Genomic DNA, 13,297 nt, shown 5'->3' on the forward strand with positions numbered 1-13,297 from the left:
GGTTTGCTAATAATCCCACAATTCTTAACAAATTGGCGGTAGTAACTGGTCAATCTAAGGAACCCCCTCAGTGCCTTGATTGTTTTTGGTCTTGGCCAAGCCACCATGGCTTCCACCTTCTTAGGGTCAGTACTAACTCCTTTCGAAATTAGATGTACCAAGTATTCCACCTGACTTTGATCGAAGGCACACTTAGTTCTTTTGATAAAAAGTTGATTGGATCTGAGGACTTCAAAGGTGATTCTCAAGTGGCTCAAGTGTTGATCAAAGGAAGACCTATAAATGAGGATATCGTCAAAGAATACTAGTATAAACTTCCTTAGGTAGGGCTCAAATATTCGGTTCATAAGGGATTAAAAAGTGGCTGGAGCATTGGTGAGCCCAAATGGCATCACAAAGAATTCAAAATGGTCGTGGTGTGTCCTAAAGGTTGTTTTATGGGTATCCTTGGGTCTCATTCTTATTTGATGATAACCCGAGCATAGGTTCCGTTTAGAGAAGAATTTGGCTTGATGGAGTTCATCCAAAAGGTCCTCCACCAATGGTATAAGGAACTTGTCCTTGATGGTCATGGCGCTAAGTTGGCGATAATCCACACAAAACCACCATGATCCATCATTTTTTTTTTGACTAGTAGAATAGGGGATGCAAACGGGCTTTGGCTAGGTTTAATGAAGGACTATTGCATCATTTCTCTAACCATTTTTTCTTTCAACGACTTCTGGACTGGTAGATAACGGTAGGACTAGATATTAATGGGTTCTGAATTGGGTTTGAGGTTAATGGCATGGTGGAATTCTTGGGTAGGAGGAAGGGTTTTTGGGTCCATGAATGGATCCTCAAATTCAATAAACAATTTATCAAGGAGAACTGAATCATGTACTTGGTCAAGCATGCTCTTCGGTGTGCTGACATGGAAGTGAATTTCTCCTTGGTCCTCCTTACTGTCCAAGTCCTCTTCCATTGCCACAATTGAGAATAGCTGGGTCATATGGTCCCACCTGCTTCTGAGCACATTTTTTAACCTCTTGCCAGTGATTAATTTGCAGGTTCCTGCTTCTCTTCCTCCAGTTAGAGTCAACTTCCTACCTTCCTTTTCAAATGAGACTTCCATTTTGTTGAAGTTACTCCCACTATCTATCAAAATCATGAGGTTACCCTCCTGGGCTTGCCCCTCCACCTTAATAATCTTGTTGTTGGCTACTCCCTTCAAAGCATGAAGGGATATTTCCCCATTATCTTCCTCCTCTACATCCTCACAGTCTACTTCTTTTGCCTCCCTTAGTTCCTTCTCTTCATTCCCCTCCAACAATAGAATCTGTCTTTTGCACTGATGACCGATGTGGTATTTGTCTCCACAACGGAAACAAAGGCCAGCTAACCTCCTTTGTTCCCTTAGTTGCTCCCCAAAAGGTACTGAACTCGAGCCCGATCCAATCTTACCTCCACTATTCACCTTTGTTTGTTCTTGGCCATATCCCCTTCCCCCGAAGTTGCTCTTGCCACCAACCCCTTTGTCTGCTGTCTCTGTTTTTTTAATAGAGCCTCCACCACCAACTCTTGTAGACGGGCATTTTCTGTAGCTTGTTCTACAGTCTGAGGCCTTAGCACTTTTACCATAGGTCTAAGCTCATCATTGAGCCTACTCAAATAACTAGATACAAAATAAGTTTATGATAGATGGGGGTTATGCTAGATCATGAGTGATCACAGCTCCTCAAAATGCATCTGATAGGCTTTTACACTCCCGGTCTGTTTGAGTTTATTAAACTCTTCAATAATATCTACCATGCTCCTTTCCCCAAATCTTTTATATAATTTCTCCGAGAACTCCCCCCAAGTGCCATTCCTCCTTAGCCTTAAAAACCCTTGAAACCAGGCATCAACCGCTTCATTGAAGTAAGCTGATGACAATGACACTCTCTGCCCCTCGGGAATGTTATACCAATCAAACATTCTTTCACATTTTCTTAGCCACCAGCGGGGATTGACTCCCTCAAATGTGGGAATTTCCATCCGAGGCAAGGGAAATCTCGATTGGTGAGAATTAATTGGACCATTCCTTCCCCTATCCAGTAATCCCTCCAATTCCTCTTATGGGTCAGCCTCAATCTTCGAGGTGCCTTGTCCCCTATCTCTTCTATTCCCTTGTAGGATTAGCTTTGTTCTCTCTTTAGGAGGAAAGTTGGGAGATAAACTTACCCTGTTTTGGCAAGCAAACATCACCATAAATTGCTGCATTTGGGCTCCTAGGTCCTCTCTCACTCTTGCTATGGAACCCTCTAGTCTTCGCTCTAGACCTTCTATGGAGCTCTCTACCTTGCTATCCATTACCACAATTGCTTCATGACTCCAAGTAGCTCCTAACTCCAATTGTTCAATCCGATTCTAGGTATTGGCCATAGCTGAGCCGAACTATTGCAGTTGCGACTCTAGTGCCTTCGTATGAGTACCTTTTACCATGGTTTCAGCTATTGCCGCCCAAGACCACCGCTTTGATACCAATTTGTCACGACCTAAGCTTGACAATCTTTCTTCTTCCTATTCAGTATGAATGGGAAGATGTTTTCTAAGGAACTGAGCAATGAACTGAGGGAAGAATGAAGAAGAGTAAGAGAGAATTAAGAGATAGAGAGAGAAAGATTGAGAGCAGGGATAAAATGAGCTGATATTCTCGATTGATTCCCAAGGGAATGGGTAGTAGACGATTTATACAACCTGCCAAGGAAGATTCCTTACAGTTAGGCGGTTGTAACTATCTCTGCCAGCTAATTCCACTTGCACGTGAATTCCCTAGGCTAACAACCTCTAACAAAATAGAAATTACAGAAATGAAATTACAGTAATAACAGAAACAAAAATGCAAGAAATCGAAATCTACTTCCTAAGGTCAGATTCGTAGCATGGCAGATAACATAGCGGGAAAGAATTATCTCACACTTGCCCTAATACCATGTGAGATGAAAATAATGTATATCTCCATTAAGTGTGTAATACAAGAAATATATGTGCAAGAATTTTAAGCTATTTACACTAAGCCCCATTACTTCTTATTTAACATGATGTAAACTTACAGACATCAGCATTTGTCTCCTCAAGAATAAAAACATCTAATCCATCCAAAGGAGAGTTACGAAAAGAAAAACTTTGGTGTGATCACTGTAACAAGCCATATCACACAAAGGAAACTTGTTGGAAAATCCATGGAAAACCAGCAAATTGGAAGCCTAAAAATCAGAGGAAGGGAAATCAAGCAGCCTATGGAGGAGAAGTGGAAACCGATAAATCAACCAACCTGACTCTATTTGCAGATCAGTTGGAGGTGTTACAACAACTATTGAGGCAAACCAAGGTGACCATAACCGAGACAACTATTGAGTAGTGTCTTTTGCTAAGCAAGGTATACCTATACTCTCTCTAATCTCTTTCAAATTCCTTATAGACTGTTGGATAATCAACATAGGTGCCTCAGATCACATGATTGGATCATTGAAAGTGCTATCAGCCTATGGACCTTGTGATCAAGGTTTACCAATCTCAATGGCTAATGGTACCACAACCATGGCTTAAGGGCAAGGCACAGCTAATGTGGCAGGCCTAAATCTGAAATCAGTATTGCTTGTGCCTAATCCGAAGTGCAATCTGCTGTCAGTAAGTAAGTTAACCAAAGAAGAGAAGTGTTTGGTGACATTCTTTCCTTCCTATTGTCAATTTCTGGATCTATCTTTGGCGAAGATGATTGGTAGTGTTGAGGAGAATGGAGGCCTCTACTATATTTCAAAGAATGGTCAGTCCCTTGGATCTAGGTCTCAAATCCAATCCTCCTTCGCTACTTTTTTAGATTCCGAACTTATGTTATGGCACTAGCATTTAGGACACCCTAGTTTCAATAATCCCAAAGTTTTGTATCTCTATCTTTTTATTAATAAAAAAAGTCATTCCTTTCATTGTGAGCAATGCTTCCTTGCTAAACAAACCAGAATTTCTCATCCATCTCATACATATAAACCTACAAAACCATTCTATTTGATTCATAGTGATATCTGGGGGCTAGCAATGACTTCTAATTTAACTAACACTTGGTGGCTTATCACATTTATAGATGACAACACGAGGGTTAGTTGGGTGTTCCTAATGAAAGAAAAATTTGAAGCCTATGTTATATTTAAAAGATTTCATCAAATGATCAACAATGTCTTTCAATCTTCAATCCATGTTTTACGTTCAGATAATGGTAGGAAATATTTCTTGTTATGGGTATTTCTCGGAAAGAATTAAGTGGGCTGGTCTTGACCTAGTAAGCCGGCCCAATCTCCCGAGGCTCAATAGGCCCAAGGCTGAAACCTTTAGAATGAGGTCGCACATTGCTGGACCCGAGCTCAGATCGTGGGTATCAAGCGAGCTTAGAACAACTGAATTAAGCGAGCTGGTAGCGAAGCCTCCAGCTCGGTGGACGACCATGAAGCTCGCTAAACGACTACACAGCTCGCTGACCGACCTTGCAGCTCGCTTAACAAAAGGATCGCAGGATAATCGGAGGCGGGGCCCACTTGCTTTATTCGAGGCAAATCAAATACCTGACAACGCAGGATTCACCCCCAATTTTACAGAAGAGATAAGGATATCCTGTCTCCATAATATTATCCTCTTATTTTGGATTTTTATGTAAATTGTAAAACACCCCACCTTATAAATAGGGGTTAAAACCATTGTATAAGGGAAAAGAAAAAAACCATAATAACACATTGTTACTCTGCCGGAATAACCAGAAGACAGTCGTGGAGTAGGTATTGTTCTGGCTGAACCACGTAAAAGTACCTTTGTGTGCTTCCTCTTCTTCTCTCCCATATTTATTTTCTCAGTGCGGGCAAGACGAATCACGGTCGACCAATATTCACTGTCGACATTTTGGCGCTAGAAGGAGGGCGGCCCCGCTTTGATCGCCGGCCATGGTGAGAGGAAGGAATGCATGAAGCTCTAATATAGTGGCCGATTTGCCAGAGATTTACTGCGGTCAACCGCAGGATGTTCCGTCAATCTTGAGACCCGTTGTTTTTGCAGCGGGTGCCCTTGTTTCGCCACCAATTGGGGTTACTGTCGGTGTGCCCCCATGGGCTCTTGCCCAACCTGTTGCTTCGATCCTAGGGATGGAGACGATCCATGCCTGGCAACAATGCCAGGAAGCGCTAGAAGGTACGGTCACGCAACTTGCTGACGCGGTTAGAGCATTGGCTCAAGCAGCCCAAAAGCGGGTCGAGATCGTGCCATCCAGGGGTGTCCCTCAGCTTCGGGATAAAAGACTTGTTCTAGACAGAAGAAAAGCTAAAAGAGCATCGCGACGGGCTGAATCGGTACGCTCCTCAAATTCGCTGTCTGCAAGGTCGGGAGAATGGCAACATCGCGATGTTGAACTGGTGGTGCACCTTGCAGATCGCAGGGCGAGGTCGAGTCGCTATGGAGATCGCTGTGAAAAGGTCCATGAAGGGGATCAACGACGTGAAAGTTTGCAGCGAGGAAAAATCTCGGTCAGGGTTAGCCTTGGTCATGCCACGTATCGCAGCTCGCTAGATCCCGAAGATAGGAGACGGCATGCGCCGCGAGATCGTTATTCGCCAGAGCGAGGTAGCGGATGGGTAAACCGATCTTCCACTGGGCGATCTGTGGATCAAACCACTATTGCGGAAGAATTACTGCAGAGAATCAGATAGCTGGAGGCAAGACACTGGGTTCATGATTGGAGGGAGGACCGTTGAGAGAGGACTCCATTCTCCAAGGAAATCGAGCTGGAGCCTCTCCCATGTAGATTTAAGGTCCCCAAAATCCCTCAGTACAACGGAGATGGTGATTCATATGACCATCTTGATGCTTTCAACATCTAGATGGACCTTCAGACATCGAGCTTGCTGGTAAAGTGCCGTGTCTTCCGCGCGACCTTAGGAGACATACCTCGGACCTGGCTGAGGAGTCTCCATCCTCGTAGTATCTGTAGCTGGGAGGAATGTCAGCGGAGGTTTCTCAACAAATATAGGGCGTTGAGAAGGTAGCTCGCCCCACCGTGCCACCTTGTTACAGTGTTCTAGAGAAAAAACGAGTCCTCGAAAGACTACGTTACCAGATTCAGGTGCGAGATAAGCAATGTTGAAGACCCCTCTAAGGAAAGCATCTTGACTGCGATCTCCGTCGATCTCTGCAAGGATGGGAAGCTCTATGAGAGCATTTACAGGTCCCCTATAAAAAATTTGGGGGAGTTCTATGAACGAGCTGCTAAGGAGATCTGGTGGGAGGAGGCCTTTGGCTCGAAAAAGCTTGTTGAGCATAAAGAAGAGGCTAGGAATTCCGGTTAACTTTCATAATTCTGATGAGAATTCATGAATCTTCATTCGGTAAGCTTATTGCACTTTGTTTATATTAATTCTTGATTAAATATTCGAGTGAATGTCCTAAAAAATTGGGGGTGGAGACACCATGGTTTGCGAGCTGGGGTCCATTCATCTTAGCCTCTGTGCTATGGTTTGCGGCTTATCTGAGCATTCCTCGTGGTCCTCCCCCAGGTCGTGGTTTGCGAGCTGAGACCCATTCATCTTGATTTAATATCATGGTTTGGCATCTACTGAGCAACCACTTCCATTAATTATTTCGAGCTAAGGGTTCACTAGCTGGGGTCCTTTCATCTTGACTCAAGTCATGGTCTGCGACCTACCTGGGTGTTCCTTCTCAGCTCGTTAAACTTGCAAAAAGCCATGGTATGTTAGCTGAGGTCGCAACGCGATCTACTTGGACATATATCTTGGCAGGGTTTCTGATATGATCCAGATATATTATCTCTCTATGACGCATCAGCTGAGACTCGGATCGATTTGATTATCATCTCGCAAATGGATCATCATTATCTTGCCATTACGGCTGAATTCATCTTGATTTTTATGTCCATGAATGACTAGCTATTTCAAACATGCGAGTTGGCATTTCTTTGGATTCTAAATCAGCTAAATGAAAGCCATGGTATGTTAGCTGAGATTGCAGCACGATCTACCTGGACATATATCTTGGCAAGATTTTCGATATGACTCATATATTATTTCGTCAGGTCATGTTCACTATGATCTGCCTTGATTTTCCTACGTATGGCTATTTGCCACCTATTGGACACATCTTTTATTACGTCGATCAATGACGAGCTATTGCAAATGTGCTAAGTCGCGAGCTGGGAATTTATTTGGGTCTATCTTAACTTGTATTCGGTAGAATCATTCCGAGTTTATATTCTGAAATTTTTTCCTAAGTTGTACTCTTGGGCTTATCTCGATGTGCAGAAACTTCCTGGGGCTCATTTTAAATTACATCTGAAAGATTGGTTCAAGTGCCATCTTGTCGAAATCTCACTTAAAACTCCGAGCTTGATTGGGCGAAGGTTTGACAAACGGATTGGCAGCTCGTGAAGCCTGCTTCAAATGGCTTGTATCAGCTCCTAGTTCGAAGATCGCACTACGAGCTGGGGGGCTTATGTTATGGGTATTTCCCATAAAGAGCTAAGCGGGCTGGTCTCGACCCAGCATACCAGCCCAATCTCTTGAGGCTCAACAGGCTCAAGGCTGAAACCTTCAGAATGAGGTCGCACGTCGCTGGACCTGAGCTTAGATCGTGGGTATCAAGCGAGCTTAGAACAACTGAATCAAGCGAGCTGGTAGCGAAGCCTCCAGCTCGGTGGACGACCATGAAGCTCGCTGAACGACTACACAGCTCGCTGATCGACCCTGCAGCTCGCTTAACAAAAGGACCACAAGATAATCGGAGGCGGGGCCCACTTGTTTTATTCAAGGCAAATCAAATACCTGACAATGCAGGATTCACCTCAGATTTTACGAAAGAGATAAGGATATCTTGTCTCTATAATATTATCCTCTTATTTTGGATTTTTATGTAAATTGCAAAACACCCCACCCTATAAATAAGGGTTAAAACCATTGTATAAGGGAAAAGAAAAACAACTATAATAACACGCTATTACTCTACCGGAATAACCAGAGGACAGTCGTGGAGTAGGCATCGTTTTGGCTGAACCACGTAAAAATACCTTTGTGTGCTTCCTCTTATTCTCTCCCATATTTATTTTCTCAATGCGGGCAAGACGAATCACGGTCGACCAATTTTCACCGTCGACATTTCTCAAATGAATTCAATCATTATCTAATTAAATATGAGATCATTCATCAAAGTTTATGCCCTTACAATCCCCAACAAAATGGGGTGGCAAAAAGGAAAAACCGCCACCGTCTTGAGACTGTAGGGGCAATTTTGTTCACTAACTCAGTCCCTAATACCTTTTGGGGAGAAGTAGTTCTTACTTCTTCTTACCTTATTAACTGGCTTCTTTCCAAAGTACTTTCATTTAGAATCCCTTTGAGTGTTCTACTTGATTCCTATCCTCATTACAATCAGGTTCTAAATTTCTTATCCCTAAAAGTCTTTGGGTGCACTATGTTTGTTCATAAACATGAACCCTCTCAATCTAAACTTGAACCCTCTCAATCTAAACTTGAACCTAAAGCCGTTAAATGCATATTTGTTGGGTATTCTCCCACTCAACAAGGCTACAAGTGCTACCACCTTTCTACAAGACGTTCCATCGTATCATGTGATGCGTCCTTCTTTGAACATCAACCATTTTTTCATACCACTCCTCTGCAAGGACAAATGTCTAGTGTAGAGGAACAATGGGACTCTATCTTGCCTCTACCCATGATCCAAGATCCTGAACCTCCTACTGCCATTGAAATAGTCCTTGGACCTCCTATTCCCACTTAAATTTCAGTGTCTAATTTAGGGGGACATCAAGGAGACCAGATTCAAGAAAATCCATCCTTGGATAAACTATTTTTATTATATTCTAGAAGGCCTTGTGATCCTCAGCCAAACCCAATGTCTAATCCAGAGATAGGTAGTGGTAGCATGGAAAAGGCTACAACTAATAGGTTTGATGATCTTGATATCCCTATAGTTCTAAGGAAAGGGGTAAGATTGTGTACAAAACATCCTATTTCAAATTATGTGGGATATTCAAAGCTATCTCCACTGTTCAAGGCCTTCATAGTTAGCATTGATGATGTAGTGATTCCTATGGGTATACATCATGCATTGCAAGATGAGAAGTGGAAGGAAGTAGTAATGAATGAGATGCAAGCCCTAGAAGCTAATGGCACTTGGGATATTATCAAACTACCAGATGGAAAGAAAGTTCTTGGCAATAAATGGGTTTTTACAGTCAAGTACAAGTCCAATGGAAGCATTGACAAGTATAACACAAGATTAGTAGCCCGAGAGTTACCTAAACCCAAGGACTCGATTATGATGAGACTTTTGCTTCGATGGCTAAACTTAATTCTATCTAAGTGTTGTTTTCAGTGGCTGTTAATCTAGATTAGAAGTTGCATTAGTTGGACATTAAGAATGCATTCTTGAATGGGGAACTAGAAGAGTAAATTTATATGAGGGTCCCTCCGGGTTTTGAGATAGAAAACACAAGAGGAAAGGTATGCAAGTTAAATAAGTCAATATATAATGTAAAGCAGTCTCTAAGGGTTTGGTTCAAATGATTTAGTGACATCATTATTCAGTTAGGATACAAATAAGGGTAGGCAGGCAGACCATACCCTCTTTACAAAAATTGAAGCAGATTGCAGGAAGACAATTCTTATTATTTATGTGAATGACATTATCATCACAATAGACAATACACTGGAAATTGCACATCTAAAAGAAAAGCTAAGGGCTGCATTTGAAGTAAAAGATTTGAGAGAATTAAAATATTTTTTGGGGATAGAAGTTGCCAGAAGTAAGGAAGGGATCCGTGTATCTCCAAGGAAATACACAATTGATTTGTTTAAAGAAACGGGTAAGCTTGGATGCAAACCTGCTAGTACCCCCTTAGAACCTAATTGGAAGAATAAAGAAGATAGCAAACAGGAGTACCAAGTGGACAAAGGAAGATATCAACGATTAGTGGGAAAGTTGATTTATTTATCACTCACAAGACCTGACATTACATATGTTGTATGCATAGTAAGTCAATTCATGCATTCACTTACTTGAAGACATCTTGAGGTAGCCTATTTTATTCTCAGGTATCTGAAAGAAGAAACACTCGGGAAGGGACTCTTGGTTAAAAAGAGTCAAGATAGAGGAATAAGTGCATTTGTGGATGGCGACTGGGTTGGATCTATTGAAGACAATAGATCTACATCTGGTTTTTGTACAAAACTATGGGGGAATTTTGTAACCTGGAGAAGCAAGAAGCAATCAGTGGTGCCAAGAAGTAGTGCAGAAGCAGAGTTTAGAGCTATTGCACAAGGGATATGTGAGGTTATTTGGGTGGAGAAAATGATGGAAAACTTGCAACTTTCAGTGTCCTCACCAAAAGTAGTTTATTGTGACAGCAAGTCATCCATTAGCATTTGTGAATAATCCGATACAACATGACCGGATGAAACACGTAAGAATTAACCTGCATTTTGTCAAGCAAGAAATGAAAAGAGGAGATATAAGTCTCACCTATATCCCTACCGAGTTTTAAGAGGTAGACATCCTTATTAAAGCAATGTAGAAGCAAGGATTTGAATCTATTTGAGGCAAGCTGGGAATGATAAATATCTATTCACCAACTTGAGGGGGAGTGTTGGAGAAGATAAATGAGAGAATTTAAGCTATGATCGAGAGGAAAAGAAGAGAAGATGTTAAAGATAAAGATGAAGGAGATATCCATCCGAAAGGATAAGGATATTCCTTAAAATCAGATAAGGAAATCCTGGTTTAAAACTGATCTTAATCTAAAGCATGTTGTTATGATCTATACCTAAATATTAGGAGTGTAATCTAGTCCTAAATATTAGGAGTTTTCTTAGGAAACTTTGTGTATATATTGACCACCATGGATCAATGATATTTTATGGAAGTTATTCCATTCATTAAACTTCCAATAAGTTTACTTTTCATACTACATAGAAAAATCTTGAGTACATTCAATTTGCTGAATGGGATAACATTATTTTAAACTAAATGAAAGAACAAAGAATGGTCTCATTTAGCCCCTTCTTTCTTTTTAGTTTGTGATATCAATTTTTATCTGATATCACTGTTCTGAACCTGTATCCATAACTGTGCCTCTTTGATATTGCTTGATTATATGCTTTTTTCTTTAATTTTTTTTTTAACAGGATTGACATCTCATGTGGAATGATTTTGTTACAAAATCTGTGGTAGATTATCCACTTGTAATAATTCACTCTTGTCCATTAAATCTATTTTGAGTAGGACAAGGACATTCATTTGCGCAACTTGATTTTATGTAGTTATTGTTCCTGATTGCGCGCTTCTTTTGGATTGGGTTTTTGCTGATGGTCCACCTCAGAATGCCACTATTTATGATAACAATCATCGTCAAGATTTTCATGCTATTGTCCCCAAAGGCATTCCTGAAGAACTTTATTGGGTTGAAGAGGAACATCAGATATACAAGAAACTTCAGGAGGAAAGGAGGTTAAAAGAAGAAGCAATGCGCGCCAAGGTCAGTTACTTCATCAAATTATACAAGTGTATTTAGAAAATTAGGCTGCCTTTACTGTGAATTTGAGCATCAGGCTTATAGCTCAGTGCTCAAAAAGCATACTTCCTGCTGTTCTTTAGTGTCAGCCCACATTTTTGAGGGACCTGCAATTATCTCTAGTTTGTTCAGTGGGTAACTGGTGGGTTTTACTCACTGTTCTTGAGCTGCCAAAACTCTTTATATATTTCAAAATTGGTGCCTGAGATATGCTTTCCTTTTCTTTTTGTGGTCAAACCACTTTCCTGTTGAAATATTAATATGCTATTTGCCCTCCCCTCCCCCCCACACCTATTGTGACTGGTGATTTCTCTGTTACCCTTCCCATCTTGTCTTTGTTCTTCCTTGTTCACAGGCTGAAAGGACAGCAAGCATGAAAGCTGAAATGAAAGAAAGGACTCTGAAAATGTTTCTGTTGTCTCAAAAGCATATTGTGTACACTGAACCCCTTGATGTTCGAGCTGGAAGTACCATAACAGTTTTCTACAATCCTGCAAATACAGTTCTGAATGGAAAATCTGAAATTTGGTTCAGGTGCTCATTTAACCGTTGGACCCACCGCATGGGCTTATTGCCACCACAAAAAATGTCTCCTGCAGAGAGTGGTTCTCATGTCAAAGCCACTGGTAAGTAATGAGATTTCTGTCGTTTAATGTTACCCTTTTGATTTGATACAGTTTTTTTAATAAGAAAAAGAAATTTCATGCCTTTCAAGTGGGCTCAAATGTTTTTGGCTTTGAAGCTCCACCCTTTCCACAACCCCCCCCCCGGCGCGGGGGGTGGGAAAAAAGTGGATGCTCTTCATTGGTTTGGGTTTTAGGTCCCCACCCACCTCCTGATTGTTGTTGCACTATCTCAGTTCAGAAACAGTGCTATTTTGTTGTGTGGGTGGCTTATCATCCTTACATGAGCTTTTGCATTAATCATTTCTTAAAGTGCATATGCAGAAGACAGTACTTCATGGTCCTAAACAGTGATTAATATAACTGTTACCTGGTTATTTTTGTCAACCCAGAGTCATTGCACACAGAGAGTTAATGTTTTTTCCCCATCACTGGGTGATGATCTCGATTTTGTTTTCAATGAGCTGGTATCAACCTAGGTTGCACGGAAACGGAATGGAGAAATGGCATTTTTTTCCAAAAAAGTAAAAAATGGAAATGGGGTAAAGTGTAAATTTAAAAAAATATAGGGTTTTTTTCGTAAATATAAATTTTAATATATAAAATTATAAAAAATAGTTATTTAGGAGATTTTAAGTAAAAATACAGCATGTTAAAGTTAATGTATAATTTTATTTTGGTAATACATGTTCAACTAATATTATGAGAAATGTTCTCACTGTGTAATTAATTCTTGTATAATATTTTGTGTATAATTGTTATATATGTATTATGTTATAAGGATTAATTAATTAATTGCAATGGAGCTTTGAAAATTGTCAATCAAATTGAAAGGAAGAAAAAACAATAGAGGAGATGGGCTGTTTGTGCCTGCAAGGAAGAAATTGGATAAAAGGGAATTGTTCCCCCCTTGGCTGTCGAGATTTGCATGTAAATATATATTATATATATTATAATATATTATTAATATATTTTATATTAAGGAAAAAGGCAGCAGCCCCAGCACCCTTAATCTCCTTTCTCGGATCCTCCAATTTTGTGTCTTCTTCCATTTTTCTCTGTCAGTTTAGCAATGCAG

At 40.7% G+C, this 13,297-nt stretch overlaps 1 protein-coding gene across 3 annotated transcripts in view; it reads left to right on the forward strand.

The window, feature by feature from the left end:
• The window catches only part of LOC127794437 (starch synthase 3, chloroplastic/amyloplastic), a 69,684-nt gene that overhangs the window by 17,552 nt on the left and 38,835 nt on the right, over positions 1-13,297 (forward strand). For all 3 annotated transcript variants that reach the window (XM_052325507.1, XM_052325508.1, XM_052325509.1), the window contains 2 exons: positions 11,346-11,560; positions 11,952-12,222. In XM_052325507.1, the coding sequence (XP_052181467.1) occupies positions 11,346-11,560; positions 11,952-12,222 (486 nt within the window). The remainder of the gene's footprint in view (positions 1-11,345; positions 11,561-11,951; positions 12,223-13,297) is intronic.

The sequence above is a fragment of the Diospyros lotus genome, chromosome 2, assembly GCF_014633365.1.
Source record: "Diospyros lotus cultivar Yz01 chromosome 2, ASM1463336v1, whole genome shotgun sequence".
Classification (NCBI taxonomy): Eukaryota; Viridiplantae; Streptophyta; class Magnoliopsida; order Ericales; family Ebenaceae; genus Diospyros; species Diospyros lotus.